Consider the following 25,300-nt stretch of genomic DNA (forward strand, 5'->3'; position numbering starts at 1 on the left):
ACCCTTGGTCCTCTTAGCCTGTCCTCTAGCACAGATAATTACACTCCCTGGGAGTTTACCCCCCCTCCCCCTCAATCTGCTGGCTGCTCCCAGCTCTTTGACAGCTTCCTCTCTCCCCGCTCTGACAAAGTAATAAACTAATTAGCCTGGCCGGGCACGCCGGAGTCGGGGCCTTCAGCACAGCGGGGCTGACCCAGACCCTCCTCCGGGGACCCGGGGCCGGGCCCCTTCCTGAGCTCTGGCTGATCAATGAGAGACAGACAGCCGGAAGTACAGGATCAGCCGCTGTCAACCTTGGTCTTTCCCTACTGAGAGTTAGGACAACCAACCACTGTCCACACACCGCACGCTCAGCCCACAGCTATTCTTTTTTATTAATACCACATACAAGTAAAGAACGCCATGCCTTTCAACAGTTAAGCACACGCACACACTTCTCCTAAACTCCTAAGATGTACATTCAAATGTGTGTGTTTGTGTGTCTGTCTGTGTGTGTGTGTGTGTCTGTGTGTTAGGGCTGCAGGATATTTTGATTCATCGTCTCCAGTATCGCGATGTCTGCCTGTGCGATAGTCACATCGCAGGACTTTTTGCTGCTTGACAGAAAAGTAAACTCTCACGTTCTCCTTTTACATGATTGTTACCGGCCGACCCTTCCCCTTTAAGGAAGGAGGTTGTTGGCCAGGATCTCGCGATACACGGCCCCATCCATCCTCCCCTCAATACGGTGCAGTCGTCCTGTCACCTTTGCAGAAAAGCATCCCCAAAGAATGATGTTTCCACCTCCATGCTTCACAGTTGGGATGGTGTTCTTGGGGTTGTATTCATCCTTCTTCTTCCTCCAAACACGGCGAGTGGAGTTTAGACCAAAAAGCTCTATTTTTGTCTCATCAGACCACATGACCTTCTCCCATTCCTCCTCTGGATCATCCAGATGGTCATTGGCAAACTTCAGACGGGCCTGGACATGCGCTGGCTTGAGCAGGGGGACCTTGCGTGCACTGCAGGATTTTAATCCATGGCGGCGTAGTGTGTTACTAATGGTTTTCTTTGAGACTGTGGTCCCAGCTCTCTTCAGGTCATTGATGCCCCACGAGGTGAGATCTTGCATGGAGCCCCAGACCGAGGGAGATTGACCGTCATCTTGAACTTCTTCCATTTTCCAATAATTGCGCCAACAGTTGTTGCCTTCTCACCAAGCTGCTTGCCTATTGTCCTGTAGCCCATCCCAGCCATGTGCAGGTCTAAAATTTTATCCCTGATGTCCTTACACAGCTCTCTGGTCTTGGCCATTGTGGAGAGGTTGGAGTCTGTTTGATAGAGCGTGTGGACTGGTGTCTTTTATACAGGTAACGGTTCAAACAGGTGCAGTTAATACAGGTAATGAGTGGAGAACAGGAGGGCTTCTCAAAGAAAAACTAACAGGTCTGTGAGAGCCGGAATTCTTACTGGTTGGCAGGTGATCAAATACTTATGTCATGCAATAAAATGCAAAGTAATTATTTAAAATTCATACAATGTAATTTTATGGATTTTTATTTTAGATTCCGTCTCTCACAGTTGAAGTGTACCTATGATAAAAAATACAGACCTCTACATGCTTTGTAAGTAGGAAAAGCAGTGTATCAAATACTTGTTCTACCCACTGTATGTGTGTGTCTGTGTGCGTGCGTATATGTGTGTCTGTGTGTGTGCGTATGTGTGTCTGTGTATATATGTGTGTCTGTGTGTGTGCGTATGTGTGTCTGTGTACAGTGGTGTGAAAAAGTGTTTGCCCCCTTCCTCATTTCCTGTTCCTTTGCATGTTTGTCACACTTAAGTGTTTCGGAACATCAAACCAATTTAAACAATAGTCAAGGACAACACAAGTAAACACAAAATGCAATTTGTAAATGAAGGTGTTTATTATTAAAGGAGAAAAAAAATCCAAACCATCATGGCCCTGTGTGAAAAAGTGATTGCCCCCTAAACCTAATAACTGGTTGGGCCACCCTTAGCAGCAACAACTGCAACCAAGCGTTTGCGATAACGTGCAATGAGGCTTTTACAGCGTCCTGGAGGAATTTTGGCCCACTCATCTTTGCAGAATTGTCCTAATTCAGTTACATTAGAGGGGTTTTCGAGCATGAACGGCCTTTTTAAGGTCATACCACAACATCTCAATAGGATTCAGGTCAGGACTTTGGCTAGGCCACTCCAAAGTCTTCATTTTGTTTTTCTTCAGCCATTCGGTGGTGGACTTGCTGGTGTGTTTAGGATCATTGTCCTGCTGCAGAACCCAAGTTCGTTTCAGCTTGAGTACACGAACAGATGGTCGGACATTCTCCTTCAGGATCTCTTGGTAGACAGCAGAATTCATAGTTCCTTTTATCACGGCAAGTCTTCCAGGTCCTGAAGCAGCAAAACAGCCCCAGACCATCACACTACCACCACCATATTTTACAGTTGGTATAATGTTCTTTTTATGAAATGCAGTGTTCCTTCTACGCCAGATATACTTGGACACACACCTTCCAAAGAGTTCCACTTTTGTCTCATCGGTCCACAGAATGTTGTCCCAAAAGTCTTGGGGATCATCAAGATGTGTTCTGGAGAAAGTGAGACGAGCTTTGATGTTCTTTTTGCTCAGCAGTGGTTTTCTCCTTGGAACTCTGCCATGCAGGCCATTTTTGCCCAGTCTTTTCCTGATGGTGGAGGCATGAACGCTGACCTTAACTGAGGCAAGTGAGGCCTGCAGTTCTTTGGACGTTGTTGTGGGGTCTTTTGTGACCTCTTGGATGAGTCGTCGCTGCGCTCTTGGGGGTAATTTTGGGCGGCCGGCCACTCCTGGGAAGGTTCACCACTGTTCCATGTCTTCGCCATTTGTGGATAATGGCTCTCACTGTGGTTCGCTGGATTCCCAAAGCTTTGGAAATGGCTTTATAACCCTTTCCAGACTGATAGATCTCAATTACTTTCTTTCTCAATTGTTCCTGAATTTCTTTGGGTCTCGGCATGATGTGTAGCTTTTAAGGATCTTCTGGTGGACCTTACTGTGTCAAGCAGCTCCTATTTAAGTGATGCCTTGATTGTGAACAGGTGTGGCAATAATCAGGCCTGGGTGTGGCTAGAGAAATTGAACTCAGGTGTGGACAACCACAGTTATAGTATGTTTTAACAAGGGGGGCAATCACTTTTTTCACACAGGGCCATGATGGTTTGGATTTTTTTTCTCCTTTAATAATAAACACCTTCATTTACAAATTGCATTTTGTGTTTACTTGTGTTGTCCTTGACTTTTGTTTAAATTGGTTTGATGTTCCGAAACACTTAAGTGTGACAAACATGCAAAGGAACAGGAAATGAGGAAGGGGCAAACACTTTTTCACACCACTGTATATATGTGTGTCTGTGTGTGTGTATATGTGTCTGTGTATATGTGTGTGTATATATATATATATATATATGTGTGTGTGTGTGTGTGTGTGTATGTATGTGTGCGAGTATGTGTGTCTATGTCTGTGTGTGTGTGTGTGTGCGTGTATGTCTGTGTGTGTGTGTGTGTGTGTGTATATATGTGTATGTATGTATGTATGTATGTGTGCGTGCGTGCGTGTGTGTGTGTGCGCGTGTGTGTGTGTGTGTGTGTGTGTACCCGACAGCGGAGCTCAGGCTCTGGTACCAGTCATTGAGCTCCTCCTGGTTGCAGGACATCAGCAGGAGTTTGGCCTTGGGGAAGGTTAGCTGGAGGGGGAGGAGAGGAGAGGAGTTAGAATGTGTGTTGACAGTACGGGTGCTTTGTAGGACTATTGATCTAATCAGTTTTCTTTATGTTAAAGCCTCTTTAAGTAGGATTAGGCATTGAGAACCGGTTCCAACTTCGAATTGTTTAAAAAAATAAAATAAAAAAAAAATCTTCTTTATTGGAATCGTTTCGAATCTGATCACTGGGTCCAAATTTAAAACGCGCAAGTTTGGGTTTCCGTAGCGACCACCGTACTTCCAGGCGCTTGTTGTGTTGCAGCCATGGAGCGCAGGTAGGGGCGCTCTAGTGTGGCTTTATTTTACTTTGAAAAAGCCCGGTAATACTGTAAATCAACACTGAATAAAAATTAAATGTGTTGTGTGACCCGTTTCAACTCCACCCTTCAAAGAATCAGAATCGAAAATCTATAAGAACCGGAATAGAAAGGAAGGAATTGGAATCAGAGTTGGTCAAATCAAAACAATGCCCCACCCATCTGTAAGTTTATGCTAAGAAGACTGAGAGAAAAGGGACTCAAGACACCCTCAAGACATAGTGTGACTTTATTAGCCAGATAGACTGATTTCAACTGTTTATTTTGAGGATTAATCCAAATTGTGGCAATGTCACTCAGTCTTTGATAGATGGATCAAAACTTTGCTGGGACAAATGATAGTTTTCGGGGACATTTTGTCATTCTTCAGGGCCAGCACCGTGATGTGAAAGATGCATTCCAGGCATGGGAACCATAACAAACTGTAAATCTATCAGCTTTATTTTAGTAGGTGGACTGTCTGTTAGTCTCTCTACAGTACAGCGGGGCTGAAACTGCAGGAACACTGTCAAAACAGTAGAGGGCAGAACAAAGCAAGCAAAAAGCTCTCCTTCCTGCCAGCTCTTCCTGAAGCTAAACCTCCTGCTGCTCTTCACAGGCCTTCAGCGCCATTAAAACCACTGAAATGTGAAGGTAAAGAAAACAGAGCACGCAGGTAAAGTAGGAGGATTTGTCACATGAACAGGGAACACAACGCTGTGTCCTAACAGGCAGCTGTGACAGCCTCCTCTTCCACCAAGTCAACAGTAATTATCAACTCTCCCGTTCACATGGCTAAAGCCAGCCATAATTGTACTGGTCAAACAAAGCAAAAAGGAGTTGGAGGCCAAACAAAAGGGGCTTTTAGAGCAGCGTAATTACACTGGGAACGCTATTCCAGGGGATCAGAATTAGGCCTCCACCATATTAAATGACCTTTCCCATTTACCTGCGGCTGCAGCCACTGTGCAGGCAGCTAGCTCGCTGAGAAGTGACATATCGATTATTTTAATGTGTGTTTCGACAAAACCTCACACTGGTACAGAGGAGTGTAAAGCTCATCGTACATAATGGTGTTTTTACACAAGGGGGGGGGTGGGGAGGGGTGGAGTGTCTCATTATACATTAAATAGATTAAGATTTCAAATGTACCATCATCAAAAGTATTATCTAATTACAGAGTTCAGCGAGTGGGGCCGAAACTGAGTGCCGCGTGATATTAGGCCCTCGCCGCTTGGGGGACGGCGGTTGATTTATGCACAAATAGATTCCACTTCTATTGCAATGCGGTAATTAGGGATTTGTCAGGAAATCTGACCCTCTTAGGTAGAAATTACTTTGTATAATAAGAACGGCGAGGCACAGAGCCTCATCGCTGCACATAATTTAGCTTGATTATTTATACATCAAAGAGAATGTGTCAGGGATGTGGGAAAATATTCAAGCAGCGAGGGGATATTAGCAGGAGGAAGACTGCCGACGGAGAGCGGAGAGAAGGAGCACGGTGGACGGAGGGAGAGGAGAAGACGCAAGATGAAGAGAAAAACCACAAATAAAAGCCAGCTCTCTACAAACGTGAGCAAGAAAGAAAGAAGAAAAAAAAACACACACACACACCGGAAATATTAATAAAAGCTATTCCTTACTTTGCATATAGATTGCCATGGCATTTACAGCTGTCAAATTTAATTTGGCTTTAATTCTTCATGGCCCTGGATGAGGAGGGCCCTGGAGTGCTGACAGCCCTTTTCCTGGAGCTCAGGTAGGGGCCCGGGATCAATAATGTGTCCTTATGAGAAATTACAAGTAATGCTATTGAGTATGCATTTGGGCCTCGGTGGGATAAGAGGCTAACGAAATGCCATTTCTGCCATTAGATAACGGCGCTGCGTGCTGGCGGAGAGCAGCGACAGGCTTGAGGAAGATGTATTTACTGGAGGGCCGGAAGAGATGGATCTGCAGCCTAATCTGATCCAGCAACTCAGAAGATTCTGTTACACACACTCCCACGCGCACACACACGCACCCTCACAGACACGAACACACTCTCACACACACACACACACACACACACACACACACACACACACACACACACATATACACACACACCCCCCCACTCAAACACACACACCCCCACTCACTCACTCAAACACACACACGAGGATTACCTGAATTCACCCTCTGATCTGTTTGTGCTACACTCTCACAACATATATACAGTCAGAATTTTACACTGACTGTTAATAAAATCTCAACAATAACAATAATAATAATAATAATTTAATCACAATACCTTCAAGTAAAGGTACTGTGTACTACTGAATGCTGTCAAGTATCAACACTGGCATTAAACGTCTGCTCAGAGGGTAAACTGGAATTGAACTGTGTTTTCATTTTTAAGGGATCAAGAAAACAAAACTGTTCTTAAACGCCACTGATGGCTGCAACAGTATTCTGTTTTTACGATCCCTTCTATCTACTTATTGTTTGAATCATTCAGTGTCACAACTCACCGTATCCCAACGTGTTTAAAAAAATTAGAGCTGACACAAGCAGTTCAGCAATTATTGGGTTGATAGACAGAAATTGAATTGGCAACAATTTTCATAATTTGTAAAATGATAACAGTTGTCAAGCACATACGGCAAATACTCATCTTCTCAAATGTGATCTCTGTTTTTATAGAAAGTAAAGGGAACGTCTTTAGGTTTCGGACATACCAAGACATCCCTAGATGTCACCTTAGGTCGTTAGAAGGTGGCTTTTCACTTTTTGACATTTGATAAGACTAAATGCTTAAAAAAATAAATAGACTACAGGTTAATAGTCATAAAGTGCAGCCTATTTGAAATGACTCTTAGTTACTCTGACCAACAGCTAAAAGGTAAGACACATCAAACATTTACTGGGTCCCAGGTTCTTCAATGTGGTAGGTTTATTAGTTACTTAATACGTTAACAATCAGTTTGTGGCGTTATTAGATCACTGACTGTGTGCGACTGCTGCTGTGTGAACCCAGCTTTAACATTTGGGAGCAGACGCGGAGTCGCCAGGCTCTGCATAGCTGCTGTGCATCACATTAGCGGCGCAACATAGCTCTATCTGCTGAAATGAATATTGATAGCGTGCAGCGCTGGCATTAAAGACTCGCAGCAGAAAGGCTTTGGGTACTCACTCAATGACGCGTGACTCCTTCCTTTGAATGTTTTATGACAGCACCTACATCATTTAGACACTATTTGTCAGCAAGCAGCTGTGGGGAGCGCTGAGAGACGGATCAGACGGAGAGCAGAAACACATTCAAAGTGCAACTTTTGGGCTACTTCAACAAGGGGTTGGAGTGATTAGGGAGAACACAGGTCTTCCCTGACGAGCACAACTAAATGCCATTTCCATTCAGTGAGGCTGGAAGCCATTCAGGGAACCTCTGCGTGGCGGATTATACAACAGCAGGCATCACGGCCAGAAGAAAGACAAATCAAAAGTGGAAATTAAATAATGCCTCTGCTAAGGACGCACTCATGTGTACATACAAATCAATGAACAGATGTCTCGCCACCTGCTGCCCGACAAACACGCAGAGCATATTCAACTTTTCACAGTTTCTCTACAGTTACACAACAAACAGACAGAGCTCAGTGAGAGCCATCAACCTGGTATGGTCACCTGACTCTGACACACAGGTTTGTGGACCCCACGAATATAGTTAAACAAGCGCCCACACACACACACACACACACACACACACACACACACGGCTGTCAATCGAGTCAAATTTGTAATTGCAATTAATTGTGTGTTGTAACTAAAAGACTTTCTAGTTTATTGTTGTTAGACTGTTTAAGCAAGATTTGTCTTTAAGGGCGCTGACAGAGAGAAGCTCTGTTTAGTGTTTAACCCATGATCTGTGGACTGTGTGCATAGGAATGAACTACAATAGAAATATATTTATAATAATTTGCTGAGAGGGCCTGAAAAGTCGCTAAATCAAGCGAGAAAGTGACCAAGTGGGCAACACTGTCCCCAACGTTACTGCTGCAGCTTCCTGATCTCCCAAACTACGGAGCCAAATCACAGAACGTGCTGGATTTAAAAGGAATCTGCGTTAGCGTTAATTATGACAACCATAGTACATCTTGGGCCCTATTTTAACGATATGAAACGCAAGTAGCTTTGTGGGCGGATCTCGGGTGCTGTTGCTATTATACCGGCGGGATAAATGAGTCTTGCGTCTGACGCAAATCTAAAATGGGTTGGTCTGAAGTAGCTACATTACTCATAGGTGTGGTTTGGGCGTAACGTGCAATAAACCAATCAGAGCGTTATCTCACATTCCCTTTAAAAGCAGGCGCGCTTGTTCCATGGCGGTTTGCTATTATAATGGCGGATTTGCTAGGCGCACGCTCTTCATACATCCATGGGTGCACGCCAGGAGCGGCTTACAGCTGAGGAGACCGACGTTTGCTATGGATTTTTCTTTTTGTCAAAATGTAAATAAAGAAATGTCACAAAAACATACTTTCCGATGTTTTGGGCTCACTCTCACTGAATCACGAGGTTATGAATGCATGGTGATATTTTTCCAATGTAGTCTAACGTTAGACGATGCAGCTCTTCTGTCTCTCCTCTCCCGTGCTGCTGCTGGGGCATTTGGGTTAAGTGGCATCAGCACACGCAGTTCAACATCACATCTCCTTAAGTCCTCTAATATTTCCTCATTTATGTCATCAACACATCCATGATTCATGGAAATGTGTATAACAAGGTCATATTTTTTACTTGTATTTATGTATGGTTTGCAAAAATGGAAACTGCTGGGTCCGTGTAGATGAGAGAAGCAACGTGTATGCGCAGTGTGCACACTCTAAATTACGGCCAATTACGGCTTGCGCTGGGTGCAAGATAGGGCCCATAGTATGCTTTGTATCATGTGCTATCAGTATAATAATCTAAAAAAGGGTTTTGGCCTTGGTACTGTCTGCTTGCCCGTTCTGTGTTCCATGTGTTTGTCATGGAAAATCTATAATAAAACTAATTATAAAAACAAAAAACACCAACATATCCTCAGGCTAGGAGATTTTACTGAGGGTTTTCTGTTTAGGTTGGGTGCATTATTGGAGAGACAAAGACTTATTCCCTGCCCTGATGGGACAAGAGTTCCATTATATCCATTATATTCTAAAGTATACACTGCATAGGTCTACTGTAATACAATACGTACATGGCACATGTACTGAAAGTTATTGGTGACTGGAATAGAAAGAGATGCAGGACAAAACACAGTCCTCATTCTATGTAAAAAAAACAAAAAACAGATTATAGTTTAGATGATGAATGCTAGAATTGTATGTTCCCTGCTGTTTTTGTTCTTAGGAGTCAGTAAGTAGTCTAATATTTTCTCCCCTTCTTTCCACTGCGACTTGAGCTGAACACTATCTAAGCCAATATCCCAGAAGCTCCCTGATCCCTGACCGGAGAAGTACTCACGCTGAGCAGGCCTCCCTGGCTCCGGGTGTGGCCAAACACCTTCTCCACGGTGCAGTCCTGCAGGGGGTAGGCGCGCTGGCCCGAAAACCTGTCTCCGCTGGACAGACGCAGCGGGCCGCAGCGCTTGGCCTGCAGCAGCATGTCAGAGAAGAGGAAGAACATCTTGGGCTGAACGTCTGCACCTTTAGGAGGAACCACCTTCAGCCAGCCCTCCCGGATGTACCACCGCCCTACGCACACACGCACACACACACACACACACACACACACACACAGATGTGTGAGATCAGTCATCTCACACACTTAACACTACAGCTGGAGGTCCATACACAACACTGTACATAACTGGACAGAACAAAGGCATGTTTCACTTCTCTTACACTGTCTCCTGAGCAGTTTGCAGAAATGCTCTTTACATTTCCCACAACATCCCAAATCCAAACTGTTCTGCTGATTAGGGCTGCACAATTAATCGCAATTTCATCAAAATTGCAATATGACCTAGTGCAATATCCAAATCTCAATCTTCTGAATGAAGTATTGTGGTGCTGCAGAGACGTCCTGGCCAACAAATCGTATCCTACAGACTGAAGAAAAAAAATCTTTGTTTGGTACAAATCCTCGCAAAAAAAAAATTGGTTAGGTTGGGCTCTATTGTAGATCTGGATCTGGGTTGGAGTAGTTAACCTCTGGAGTTAACAGCTATATTCATTTGTTTTTCTCTCCCCAGGCTTGTTTTTATTAGCAAAGAGAACTGTGCATGTCATTCTGGTAACATTAGCAGGCTTCTCATTTTGAGTCAGGGCTAACCATTGCACATAACCAGCGACTAATGAACGCTGTAGCTGGTTGACATTAATCCCATAATGGCTGCTGTCTGGTCAACAGCACAAAAGAGTCAGATTCAGACACTTTATCAATCCCAATGGACAATTCATTTGCAGATTCCCAGTCCACACAGTGAAAGGAAAAAAGAACGGCAGCTCCTCTGGAGGAAAAGATCCAGCTTGCTGTGTCGTGTTTGTGCGTTAGTATGTTGGAGTGAATACTCCATGTCCTGATTTGTAAAATGCCATTGTGCTGCTCATCTTATTTCCATGCTTTAGCCACAGGCTGTCAACATTAGAGATCTTTGAGTTTGGGGTATTTTTTTAATTGAAGGTACTTGCCAATGTCGAAGGCTGAACCGGATTGAAATTCGATAAGGGATTCAGAAGGATTCCGATTCAATAAATGGATTAAATACTGAATTTGGATTCAAACAAACACTACTGAATCGCAAACCTACATACCAGGCATTCAGATTGAGCACCAATGCAGCTCAACCAACGTCACAGTGTGTGTAATAAGAGTGTAATAATGCTCAACATCAAATTGCAGAACTGCAGAGAATGAAAACAATGGGAGTAACTCAGCCATGGTGAATTAAAAAGTGAATCTAAGACAGACTCAGGAGGAGGTAGGCCTGTGAGGAAAGCTCTCATCTCTTTCACCGTGATTGACAGCAGCATGATGATAGCTAATAAGCAAGAGGCTGACATTTGGATAGATAAGATGAGAATTCAGCCTGGGTCCAGGCTGCTTTGGTAATTGGCCCAGCCAGTAGCCTGTGATTGCAGCTAGCCTGAGTGGCCGGAGCTGTGCCTCTGGGGCTCAGAGAGGACTTTTCCAGCTACAGACGAGCCCACTGAGATTAAGTGGCGGGGCCAGGCAGGGGTCAAATTGCTTTTAAAATGCCATGGGTCTCAAACGGAACAGTCAAGGAACACGCTGTGACTCTCTCAGGTGTTGTGTGGAGATTGGAGCTGTGGTTGTGATCGTTCCATTAAATATTAAAAATAAAAATGAGACCCCGCTTGAGTCTTCTACGTCCCTGTAAAGACAACAGAGCAAGCAGTCATTTGAATGTGTTGTTACAATAACCACAGTCAGATCTGTCATGTCAACACTTCAGGACAAGTGTAGTGGAAATGTCCTCATGAACCAGATCACCTGCACCCTCAGCTCTCTCTCTTAGTGGGCATTCATACCAAGAAAAGTCACCCGGTGGTTTGCAGCAGGGTGGGGGGGATGTATATGAAACGGACCATTTTCTGTGACGTCCTGTTGTGTTATTTAACGCCCCCCCCCAACAAAGCACACGTGGACTCACAATTACCGGTTTTTCGTCTGATTGTTTATAGATTTTGACATTTCTGAGTGCACTTGAAGGCAGCTTCATTTCACAGGAGAGAGAGAGACTAGAGAGGAGCGAGACACAGCGAGTGCTTTTTTGTTGCAGGAAACAGTCAGCTGTCCCATAAACTCCCGGGCAGTTTAGTGCTTGTGTTTGGTGTTTTAAATCTTTCTTTCTTTCTTTCTTGTGATGTTACCGTTTCCTGTACAAGACTTTCACACGTGACGCTGGGTTGCGTTTCTCCAAAAGTTGAGTCTGTCTCAACTCTTTTTTCGTTCTTCGTTTTTGCCGGACCGTCGAACGCCCAACGCAGGCTGTCTGAACGCGGCTTTATGCTTGTAGTAACAGACATGTTACAGGACAGGCCCATTCTCTGTTACAAATGCGTTTCATGGCCTTATAACTGCAGAGAAAAGACGACTCATTAAGTTGAATGTAATGAGTTTAGGAGGTTTAAGGTATGACAATGGGACGCCTTGACAAGTGACATTTGCAGGTACATTTACATGCTGCAGCTGAGCAGCTAATCAGCTCTCCAGCATGTAACCTGACATTAGCAGTGCACTTTTCCCAGTGAACAAGCTAAGATGCAGGACAAGATGTGTGCTCCTGCTTGTAAGTTAGATAAGGAGGACTCTTTAGGAAACACGTAAAGCTAACGTGGTTGCTGTTTAAAGTCTTCAAGACGAGATATGTACAGTATGCTGCAGCATACACACATTGCAGTTGGCTTTGAATAAATACATACTGTAGCATCATTAATGCATGGGCAGTAATGGGCATGGGCAGTAACACACATACAGTATATTAAATCAGGGGAAAGCGACAAATGCTCCTATTGGAGAAGCTGGAACCAGAGAATGGTTGGTGTTTTTGCTTGATGACTGAAAGGATTTGCTCACGTAACAGAAACTGATGCATTCCAGTCAGTCAGACAGGTGCAGTGATTCTGCAGACATGCTGGGATCTCCCTCAGCTCCGTCACACTTCAAACTCCGTCTGACCAGGAGGTGTGTGCGAAAGGTCTTCACCTGCACAGCCAGTCCTGTACTTTCACTTTAGAGTGGCACTTAATGCAATGGGAACGTGTATTAATGCCAGACAGCTACTATCTGTTGAAACAATAAAGAACAAGAAGGACTACATGTTTTAAGAATGAATTAAACCTAAATCCAGTGCTCCTTTTAGAAGCAAACTAGTTTCCCTAACCTTCAAAGTTGTAGCAGATGCCCCCTGTCAGCCCCCCTGATAGACAAAGGTGAGGAGTCCGAGAGGGTGGTGATGCTCTGTGTAGACCCCCTGCCTACATCGGACCATCCACAGTGCTTTGAGGCAGCAGCAGGTTCAAAGAGCAGGAAGTGCCAAGCACTCCTCTCCGTGTCCAGGCCTTTCAGCTTCCCTTGTCAAAGAGCACCTCTGCTCTACTACAAAGTCTGTTGGGCTGGACCAGGTGGGGCAGCAAATAAAGATACTACAAAGGGCCCTGTTCCCCCTGATGTGTTCGGGGCCAGAGGGATACCAGAGGCAAAGGGCAGCTGCTGTGGCACAATGAGCCTCAGGTTGGAGAGTCAACAGGCTTCTTTCACTTTGTTTACTGGAGGCATTTTACTGGACGTCAGAGTCCAGCGGAACTTAGAATTTTTAAGATATTGATGATAAAAGCTACTAACTTAGTATAGAGAAATGAATCAGACTACAGCTTCAACAACGGATTGATTTTTTTCATCATCAATAAATCCATCTATTGTAGGGCTGAACCGATGATATCCGAGAAACACAACAAGACTCCAAATCCACTCACATCATTTGACATATGTGTGTGTGTGTGTGTGTTTTTTTCTGTACTTTTAAGAAATCCTCTATGAAATGTGGGCCTGACATCTTTACATTGCATTTGCAGTCAGGAAAATAGGATGCAATATCATAAATGATGCAGGTGGCAACCCAAACCTTGTTACTGTTATTTAAGAAAGTGACGTGCATGCATTGTAGTGATGTATCTGTCTGGTTTTTGAATCTAGATGTATGGAATCGACTGACAGGGAGATATACACACACACAAAATATATATATATATATATATATATATATATATATATATATATATACACACACACACACACACACATACAGTATATTAAATCAGGGGAAAGCGACAAATGCTCCTATTGGAGAAGCTGGAACCAGAGAATGGTTGGTGTTTTTGCTTGATGACTGACTGAAAGGATTTTTCATTGGGCAAAATTGCTGTCAGCTAATTTGCTGTGGATTAATTGATAAATTGTCTAAATGTTTCAGCACTAATAAGGAGATGACAAAACAAGCATATTTGATGGATCTGTTTAGGAGCATTTTCAAAGGAGACATTCAATCATTTCTGCTTCTCTTTAAGTTTGTTTTAAACGCTAAGGCTTAATTTAATGAGGTAGTCTGATTGACTTTAAGACACCTGAGGAGAAAACAGACAAATTCGTAACACAATTAGGTGCAAGAGTCAGGAACATAAAGGGAAAGAATTTGGAAAAAGGAAGAGGCAGGCGACCTCCCAGGGAAACAGGCTGCCTGTCTGCTGTATGTATCGATGTCCCATTGATTCAGCCTTTGTGTCTCACAATCGCACCCCCTCATCTCCTACAGAGCTACTTAATATGTTTGAGGGGCTCCGGCGGTTCTCATCTGTAAAAGGCAGAGCGCTTCTCTTTTACCCACATTAGAGGTGGTGTTGGTGGGGAGGAGGGAGAACGGGTCGGCGTGGGGTTGCGGGGCGGGGTGCTGCTGCTGCTGCTCTGAAGTCTGCCTGGTGGGACCGGAGCTTTATTAGCTGGAAAGGAAGCCGGCGGAGTTGCGAGGGCCTGAGAACTTGGATGAGAGGAAGCTTTTGAAACTTCCCACATCGGCATTAGAGAGATGAGCTGCTATTCGGCGCTCGCTCCCAGCCTACACCAACACATCCGGAAACGCACACAGAAAAAAAGCCTGCATATCCAAGCGAAAAACACACACTCGTCGTGCACGCGCGCACACACACACACACACACACACACACACACACACACACACACACACACACACACACACACAGTTTGGCTTCCTTTTTATCTGCTGGTCCACAAGATGAGGCTGGGCTCTAATTGGTCCTGGGGGAGATTGGCAGGGCGAGTGGAGCAACGAGGAGGCCAGACAAACAACAGGAGGGGGAGTGGCAGGAAGAAAAGGGCCACCGCTCCACAAGTATAGAACCACAATGGAAGAGGGGAACAAACGAAGTGAGAAGGAAGGCAGGATGAAGGGGAAACAGTTAGCAATGCCCCATTAATATAGTGTGAGGTTTCCTGCAGAAAGTCCAATGAATTCCACTGATTAAAGCAATCCATGTCTCCATACTTAACTCGTTTCCCTTTTAGTTTATCTATACTTCTCTTGCTCGCCCCCTCCACCCCGACGTGTCTCAAAGGACACGGAGAAATAGATGCAGAAAGAGGTGGAGAGGATCTGGTTCCTGGGGGGGGGGGGAGGAATATGTGATCAGAGGCGCTAACCTGCGGCCGACACCTTCGTCTTTCGCCCTTTCAGCAGTTTCTGCACCCGGCAAAGCTGCAGGTGGTTCTCATGGCACCGGGCGTTGTCCTGGATACGCTGGGAGACGTCGCACACTGCACTCACCGCCCCTTTAAGGAAACACACACACAAACATTTGTTGTACCGTACATGTGAGGACATTCCCAGATGAAATCCTTCCTGAGTACTAAAATAATATCTCTGGGTTAGGGCTGGGTACCGTTTTTTAATTTTTTTTTAATTTTCAATACCAATTAACTAATTAAGTACCTTGAGTTGTCAGGTATTTTATAATAATATATTTTCATAAAAATATTGAATAACTTAAAATTCAATTAGCCAAAAGCAGATACTCCTGTTGGATTACATTACCTCTAGACAATTTAAATAGATTTTCCAGTAAACGTACTAATATCTGAGACATTATTATTACAGAATGCATGGTAATCCTGATTCTTTTGGATATAAAACGTCATCACGTCATCATTTGATCCTTTAGACGTGTGTGAAATATAATAAAGTTATGTGTTTTGTGAAGGCACAGTGACCTTTGACCAGTTCATCCTTGAGTCCAAGTGGGAGATTCCTTTCGGGGGGGGGGGGGTCAATATCGCGTTCACAAGAATGGTACAGGCGGACGGGGAACCTGAAAACCTAAAGCCTCCAACCACGGCTGTAAGCAGCAAAATAAACTGTGTTGACTACCACTGATGGATTCTGGAGTCGAATGCCGATTGATATTTGAGCATTTAATAAGATGTAATTATCATATTTTGGCCAATATTCACTTCTTTTTTTTTTTTTTTAATAATACTAACAAATGTGAGCGAATGTGGTAATACACCAAAGTCAAATGCTACACAGGTACAGAGACGAGGACCACTGAAGCAGTTGGAATCTTTTTTTTAGGGGCACATTTAGCATCGCAGCCTGACATTGCTTGATTTCATCTGCGAGCTCTTGCAGAGAACTTAGCTGTGAAAATTAAAATCTCCAAACAGTCCTGATTGGGCCTGATGGGCTGCTGAGTGACTCAGGCTGGGCTGTGTGCTGGCTTTGAATGTGTGTGTAGGGACGTCTAAGCACCGCCATATTAATTAGAGGGATGCTGGTCTCCACCACAGTGGCCCTTGTAGCCCATAATCCATTGCCTTTTTGCAAATCAGCTGAGCTGTCAGTCTGTAACTGTATGAAAAAAAAACAGCAGCACCCAATAGGCACAGATCATTTGGTTAAATCAACTATTCCCACGACATCACATCATCATCATCATCACCTCAGCTCCTGTACAACACCCTGCTGGATGGATGGATGGATGGGTGGGTGGGTGGATGGATGGATGGATGGATGCATGGATGGATGGATGGATGCATGGGTGGATGGATGCATGGGTGGATGGATGGATGGATGTAAGAATGGATGGATGGATGGGTGGGTGGATGGATGGATGGATGCATGGATGGATGGATGTAAGAATGGATGGATGGATGGATGGGTGGGTGGATGCATGGTTGGATGGATGGATAGGTGGGTGGATGATTGATGGATGCATAGATGGATGGATGGATGGGTGGTGCACACACACACACACACACACACACGTGTACGTTCAGAATACTCAAACCGGGTCTGATCCGATTATATTTACTTAAATGTTGATTCAATATGCATCTGAAACCTTGAAATAACTGCTGTAGCCTTTTTAATCTGACACATCTTGTTTGTATTAAGTTGCTAAGCCTAAATAATTTGTATTTGTATGTATAATATGTTATATTATGGACTGTAGATCTGATCATTTATCAGTGTTTCCCATACATAGGTTATATTTGGGCGCCCCGCCAAGGTAGATTGATACCCGCCCAGGTAGATAAAACACATTTTTTCCCCAATCCTCAATGTAATTTTACAGTACACAGACCAGCGGCCTCCAGCCCCTCCCCCTCGTGAACTCACGTGCCGCGTGCATGTCACAGCGTCAAGCATTCACCTTGGGCTCAGCGCCAGGCTCACGTTAGTAGAACGTTGGTAGTAGCAAAGATCCTCTATTGTAGCACGCTGGTTTTGGCGTTGTGGCTTCCCGTGGGATTACCTGTACTGATAAACTGTAAAAACGCCACGGCCACACCGCTGTGAAAGCTCCCCGTACATCATTTACATAGTCTGGTTGTTACCCCTCTCCGTGGCAGTGTGTCCGCTTGGGCTGATCTATATTTGGAGTTAACTGGAGCTAACTGCTAACCGGAGCTAATCGTTGCTAATTGTTGCTAACCGAGCTGTTCTCTCCGTGCCCGTACCCATTCACTTTATTTATGGACTCAAGCCCAAATAAAACCCAACATTTTATTAAGTTTGCTGTAAAAGTTTGAAACTACAATCCAGTTATTTGAATGACGTTATTAGCATCCCCAAAACACGGATTAAAAAAAACCTAACAATGATCTAACAAACTAAATGAACAAGAATTAACTTTGGATATTTAACAGGAGTAAGGAGGTGCACACAGGGTTGAGATTTATAATAACATGTAACTTGCTGTATGGATCATAGCATGGTTTAAAGGTTGAGTTGTTAAAAGAACATTTTAGCTCTGGGTAACGTTAATCAGGTATTTTATCTGCTGAACCATACAAGTTATTTGACAAACCATCAGATTTAGTTGACAAAGCACAGCTACACTAGTGGTTTGTTTAATATGTAAATAGTTATTTCTTTCTAAATTATCTTGTTATCTAGTCTTTTTTTCTTCCAATAATTAGTTCATAAACCTTTGTTTGACTAGTTTATTACTGAACCCAGCCTGTCACATCCCGCGCCACACACCACCACAAGTAAATCCTCAACCTGTGGAGAATACTGACTATAATAAGGAGCGCGTGACTCATGAAATTGACGTGATGTGATCCGCAAGAGAGGAGGCGTCTCACTCTGAGCCAGATGTACTAACGCTTTTGCGCCCACTTCAGGCGTATTTGTTTCGCAACGTGCGCGTAATAGCATGGCGGGGTATACGATACAACTTTATTGTCAAACAGACAAACAGGCCGTACTGAGGTCGCGGGAACTGAAAATGGCAAATTGTGCTTTACCGTGTCATGGATTTGCATTCACGGGAGGGTCAAGGGGAAAGTGGGAGTTTCCCCTAAAGACATGGGAGGTGAGGCGTAAAGTGCGCCTAATTATGTATTCCACGGTATGTACAAAAAACGCCTGTGACAGTGCGCCTCTATTATGCGGTGAAAATTCTCCGCCTCTTAAAAGCAGGTGTAAACCAGCCGCAAGCGGATTTCCTTACACATGCCTCCTGGTGAAATGGCAGCAGTACTCCGAGCAAGATGGAGACATAGGCCAAGGAGTCGAGCTGAAAAGGATTTTTGCCACAAGGATCACACTTTTTCAGTTGAGTGAACACGGAATCATTAAGGGTTACAGATTAAGCAGCCATGCAATATTACTGGAAGAAATCAAAGATGACATGGAATCGCTGAGTCAGTGTTCACATTCCAGCAGTTGTAGTCAAGTGTATGAATGTATATATGTATAGATGTATGTTTAGAAGTGGATAGAGGTGCAGATGTATGTGTATATGCTTATACATAGATATGCTTCTTTACTTTATTTATGTACATTTTTCTTTAGCTATGAGGGGTGCTTTTGTCATTTTATTATTATTATTATTATTATTATTATTATTATTATTATTATTAGCACTGGGTGGATTGCACAGATATGTTCAAATATATCAACAAGGATATGAAAATTGTACTGCATCGTACAGTAGGGCTGAACGATTTTTTTCAAAAATATTGCAATTCAATATGCGATTATTTTTTAAGCTCTTTGTCTTCTATATTATTCAACAAAGACAAGCAATAAATCATTGTATAGTATGAACAATACAAGACTAGATAGATTAAACTAACTGTTCTTTCCTGGAGGCCAGGCCTGGATGTGATGATGCATGAATTTATATGAATATCATCTTTTGTTTAACTCCTTCAGTCCCAGTAGTATACTGAGCACTGACCGCCTGGTGGAAACATTCATATGAAAGTCAGAAACTAATCACACAAACTAAAGGGCAGATTGCAGAAATATAAAAACAAACGTGGCTTTACCACACTTAGTAGTATTTACATTATTTAGTTGATTGCACATTTTAAATACTGTCTTTGAACTAGACAGTTAAATAAGTAAAAATATAGTATATACAGTATATACAAAGGTGTATTTTTTTTACAGTGCACACAGAGGAGCTGCCTCCAGCCCCCCCCCCCCCTCGTGAAGTTGCGTGCCGTGTGCATGACAGCGTCAACGTTGCACTCCCACTCAGAGACAGAGAGGCTATCGTTACGTTAGCAGTAGCATGCTGCTGCTGGTCTTGGATTAACTGTACTAATTAAACTGTTGAAACATCGCAGCCACGCTGCTGTGAAAGCTCCCCGAACGTCATTTATCAGTCTGGTTGTTACCCCTCTCCTCCACTCCATAGATTTGTAACAGAGCTAGCTAGCTTGAGCTAACCGTTAATCAGAGCTAATGGTTGCTAACCGAGCCTTCAGTTCTGCGTGCCTGTATCCATTAACTGCATGTATGGACTCAAGCCTGAATAAAACCCTTCATTTTATTAAAATGGCTGTAAAAGTTCTAAACTACAACTCAGAGTTGTTTGAATGACAGAAATCTGCTCAAGGTACGGCGTAGCGTTAGCGTGCTAAGTTGATGCTTTCTCTGCGGGTGCAGACTGATTTGCTCTTGCGAGTCACGTGACCAAATCACAGCCTTTGCGATTAGGAAATCGCGTCTTAACATATCGCGATATCATCGCAAATGCAATTAATCGTTCAGCCCTATTGTTCAGTAATGGATTGTAAAGTAAGTGAAGGAATTGCAATAAAAGTATTATATATAAAGGCTGTACCAACTTTAAGTTCAGTTTTTCTTTTCCATATTCAGAACTATGAACACAGTTGAGCCAGTATTCAAAATGTACAACAATGCCCGGCCCTATTCAGTCAATCAACAGAATATCAAAACTAAGCTATTTTCATTGTACGTCAATCAAACTGCCAATGGACTAACTATATATAATGCCACAGCTGCATGTAAAGAACTCTTTCACTAACTTTTTTGTACAAAGCTATAAAATCTTACCAGAACAAATAGGCAAATCAGCAAAATAGACGGAAGCATCCAATTACCGTGTGCAGCCATAATAATTGCTGTAAACATTTAGAACTACATCATTAATGCATCCAAAATAACAACAAACAGATGGATTCTAATTTCAACCTCAACTTTCCTGCGTTTGTTCGGAGCGCTGGAACTCCGCGGATGAACTGGATCCTCAGGGCGACTTGTCTACACTAAAATAATCACAGCCTAATTGGCTCGCTTAACTTCACAACAATTACAATGTAAACCAAACAAGGCATCCGTGTAGACTTTCTTCCCTTTGTTGTGCGTGTTTGGAATATTTTCCGTCGCCTGCTTTAGAAAAACAACACTCCTAATTACGGCATTCTGGAGCCGAGTTCTGGCCGAGGCATTAATAATACATCCAGCCCATTAGACATTCTGAAGACGGCTTCCACTTCGCACAGCTCTTTATTCCATTTATTCACTATTTAGAGCGTGTTTGACCACGGCATGAGGCTCTTTTTTATTGTTCAACCTCTGACAGAGTTCGGGAGTTGCGTCAGGTCAGACGCGGTTACGGTTACTACAGCCGAGTCAGGCATTAGGGGTGTCGTATTACAGCAGGGCTGATGAAAACTCCTGAAGCAACTGCAATTACAACAATTAAATCCAGCCTGAATGCACTGCAAGGGGAGAAGGGGAGCTTGGGGGGAGGGGGGGGGGGGAACAAAGAAGAGGAAGAGCAAACTGACACAGAGCAGCACAACAAGAGAAAACAACAACAACAAAGCCTCTGGTGATTCAATCTGCTAGTTGGCTTAATCAGATACAATGTGATTTGTCTGGAATTTCTTTTTTTAAATAATTCCCTTTACAATACAACCAGGCTGACTATCCGGGAGAGAGAGACACACACACACACACACACACACACACACACACACACACACACCAGCAGCAGCAGCAGCAGCAGCAGTTTAAAAAAGGATCTCTAATGAGAAGAGGAAGAGGCGATGGTGGAGCACATTTAGATATGTACCTTCATCTTAGAGTCAGAGGCTGTTTTAATTTGTAAGCAAAGGCAGCACACTAGCAATGAGATTTTAATTGATACACATAAATAATTCCTTGTGTACACTCGCACTTGAGTCAGTTTCGGTGTTTATTTGACGACTGAAATTGGTCATTATCGGGATTCGTGTTGATGTTGAAGATTTTTTTTTATTTATTAATATAGCTCCCGCTTAACATCCTCTGATCCGCTCCCAATTAGTTATGTCAAAATCCTCATCAAACTAGAACTCACACGCATGTTGAGCTTTGCCTCACTTTCATTTCTCTACTAGCCAAGCACCGCTGTGACAATAACAACAAATGAGTGAATGAAAGGGAAGGGGGCACTTTCTTTTGTTGCTCAAATGAAGATAATGAGGGCTGTCTTTCCCCATGACAAAGTCTGACTGCTGACATGAAAGTCGTCACAGGTTGTGTTATTTTTCTTTCCCTGCTGTTGGAGGACTGGCCTTGCAGTCTATAATTGTACAGCTTTGCTTAACTCTCCTGCTTGTCACTCTGTGACTAGTGATGCAAAGCACATCAGCAACCCCTCATCACTTGTTGTTGGGTTGCCGTCACTGACTAACCACAACAATTCTGACAACAGCGTCGACCTTGGCGTCAGGTGTGCTAATTTGAGCGTGCAGCTCCAGATACATTGTTCCACATTGCTGTGAAAGCACCTAGGGTTAATCTGCAGATATTTTTGCCTCGATAGTAAAGTAGTAAAATGATTTTTAGGCAGCAGCAGCACAATCAGAAAAGACACTTACTTGAAAGCTGCTGAAACTCTGGGTTGTCTGGACTCGTGTTGGCAGTCAGGTCCTGGAGGAAATGCTTATACCTGGGAGAAAACAAAAAAAAAAAAAAAAAAAAAACAGGTCAGTGTGTGATCACCGTCTTGAAATATCACGGGGGAAAAAAAGTGTAAACTTGAACTTTGCCGTTTGTTGGTTAAAGTGAGGGAGACGTGCTTTGCATTTCCATCTGACGTCACTCGTGTAGGCCAGCCACTGTCAGAGCCGCAGCCACTGGTGAACAGTACATCACGTGTCCCGTCTGCAGAAAAACTACAGTGGTGCCTCACAAAATGCCCCTCAGAGGAATCTAACTGTACACACAACTACGCATGGCCTAGTTATATACCGGTTTCAAGGTATACCGCGGCTTGAAAAAGTCACGGTTTCAAAACCAGTGAACTTTTCTGTCATACCGTTCCTAAGGTACGAGCCGTTTTCTATGAGTCTACAAGGACAGAAAGTGCATTTTAATAATCCCTCTCCCTGCCAGTGTGCAGTGGGTTTCAAAATCATATACATTCAGGGCCCTATTTTAACGATCTAAGTGCACGGCGTGAAGCGCCTGGCGCAGGTGTGTTTAGGGACGTGTCCAAATCCACTTTTGCTAGTTTGACAGCGGACAAAAAGGGTCCGTGCGCCGGGCGCATGGTTCTAAAGGGTTGTACTTAGTATCTTCATTAATCAGAGGTGTGTTTTGGGCGTAACATGCAATCAACCAATCAGAGATCATCTCCCATTCCCTTTAAAAGCCAGGCGCGTTTGGACCTTGGAGCATTGCTGTTATGATGGAGGATTTGCACCGTAATATTTGTATTTGTAATCTTCTGCATGTGTGTGTGCTGCTGTGCGTCCCTGTGTGTGTAACAAGCATAGTGTGCACGTGCTGTGCACGAGTCTAGGAGCATTTTACTAATGCTCTGTTAAAATAACAATGAAATGCTGCGTTATTGACTTCAGACCAGGTTTTTGTTGGTCAATGGCGCGATCACTTCCCGCTGCCTCAACGTAGCAATACTCCCAGAATGCACCTGAACACACCTCCCTGTAAGACCAGCATGCCCATGGGAACAAAGATGGGCGCAGGTGCATTTGCTATTTAAACGACGCGGGCGCTGGACGGGAAACTGACAACTGGGTCGGTCTTAAACTAGCAAAGATACTTGCGTCGGGCATTGCGATGCGCTGTGCCGGGTGTAAGATAGGGCCCTTAATGTTGAATGGATTTTTTTGTTTTTGTTTTTTTACCCAGACATTTAAATTGCAATACCGTGAAACTATTTTAGCTGAAGGTCATCATACTGGCCCGTGCCTACACACAGCCTGATCTAAGCTCCTGATTGATGCAGATGGAGAGAACAGGTTTGGCCCTGAAGTAGTGTTGATGGTGACAACCTAGATAAGACAATAAAGCGGTGTGTTTAGATGAACAGTGTTTGGCTTCCCTCCGTGGCGCCTAGGGAAGGAGCAGGAGGGAAAGAGACGCTAACAAGCTCATTGGTAAGACCAGCTCAGTGAGTGAAGGACCAGTTGAGCTGGACTCTCTGGAGGCGGTGGCCAAAAAGAGGATTCTGTCCAAGAATAAAAACAGACCCTGGCTTACCTGCAGCTATACAGGCCTACACAAGGCAGAGTCTTCTGGGCTTTGTGTTGAATATGTCACCAGCTATAGCTGCATTTAGTAGAAGCTGTAAGATGCTGGCTGTTAACTACACACAACTGTTTCTGAAATTCCTTGCAGTTCGATCATTTGTTCTTGTCGTTTGTGTACCTTCAGGGCACGTCAATCAGGTAAGTCCACACACACACACACTTAGTATAGCATACTCGCATTGATCCAGCATGGGGGCCTACAATTGATGCTAGCCACATTAGCTGTGCAACCTGCTAATGCTAACTTCAACAGCCTAACTGGCAAAACACACAGTAAAACAACATAAAAATGGCAAAACTTAAAGATGTCATGTTTAAAGTTGGGTCTCCAACAGTTTTCCAGTTGTTGTGGGGACATTTCAGTAGAAAATGTTAATCAGCAGGGTCTTTAAATCCACAGATGATGGGAGGTCGTGAAGTCTTTTCTGTTGGTTCTTGCAGCCGACAACCGAACAAGTTGTGTGCTTTGCTCCTGCTGAGTGACCAGGTACGCAGGACAGCGAGGAAATCCCAATGGCAGACAGCAAAGTCCATTCAGTAGGTATCAGTGGGTGGTGGTGGTCACCTCGCTGGACGGGGTTCTATCATAGGACGCCCCATTCGGCATCAAATCTGACTCGCTCGTAGTTGCACAAGTTTTCTGATAGATGGAGCAGAAGACCAAGAAAAAGGGTGGTCTTTTCTCACACTTTGGAGGGTCTCTAGACACACCAAGGGTTTGTTTCAAAGAAACATGAAAAAGTTAATTTTGCATAATGGGTCATCTTTACATAAACAATCGAGAAAATGCAACCAATGTATGGTGAAACTAAGTAACTTTTTGTTGTTAAGGGTGTCAGATTCCTCAGAAATCTTTATCCTTTTTACTAGGATGATGTGACCTTGAAGTGCATTGACACTTACCATTGATTTCCACTGTGTGTCTGCCTCTGCAGCCCTCTCTTTGTGTAGTCTGGGCTCTTTTTTTTTTAGAGACATAGTGGTGCCACTGAGAGAGGCCATTAGATACTAGCAGACTGTACACCACTGCTACTGTTCCATGTGGTGGCATTAGTGGAATAAGACATGTGTTAGAGAGTGTGACAGTGTTTGTAAGGACTGTGTGTGTAGAGAATGGAACACAACGGCGATTCTTCAAGCTGCACTTGGAAACTTGCTTCATTAGCTAGTCATTCTGTAACATGACTGATTTACTAGCTGGTTTTGAAATATTTGGGGAAATAATAAGGGTCCCAGAGAAGACTGGAGTAGTGTATAACCTCATCATGACATCACATGGGACAGCTGTGGGGAACACTCCATCACCGAAACAGCAAGAAAAGAGAATGAATGAACGCCAGAGCGAACCCACTCCGTTAGAGGTCGACCGATATGGGTTTTCTCCGGCCGATGCC

The 25,300-nt window shown here is 43.8% G+C and overlaps 1 protein-coding gene across 2 annotated transcripts in view; it reads right to left on the reverse strand.

Moving 5' to 3' along the window:
* The window catches only part of arhgef39 (Rho guanine nucleotide exchange factor (GEF) 39), a 59,234-nt gene that overhangs the window by 9,419 nt on the left and 24,515 nt on the right, over positions 1-25,300 (reverse strand). For both annotated transcript variants that reach the window (XM_078242682.1, XM_078242681.1), the window contains exons 6-9: positions 22,230-22,300; positions 15,243-15,371; positions 9,528-9,757; positions 3,635-3,723 (exon numbers count right to left, since the gene is read on the reverse strand). In XM_078242682.1, coding sequence (XP_078098808.1) covers positions 3,635-3,723; positions 9,528-9,757; positions 15,243-15,371; positions 22,230-22,300 — 519 coding nt within the window. The remainder of the gene's footprint in view (positions 1-3,634; positions 3,724-9,527; positions 9,758-15,242; positions 15,372-22,229; positions 22,301-25,300) is intronic.

Source organism: Sander vitreus, chromosome 23 (assembly GCF_031162955.1).
Source record: "Sander vitreus isolate 19-12246 chromosome 23, sanVit1, whole genome shotgun sequence".
Lineage (NCBI taxonomy): Eukaryota > Metazoa > Chordata > Actinopteri > Perciformes > Percidae > Sander > Sander vitreus.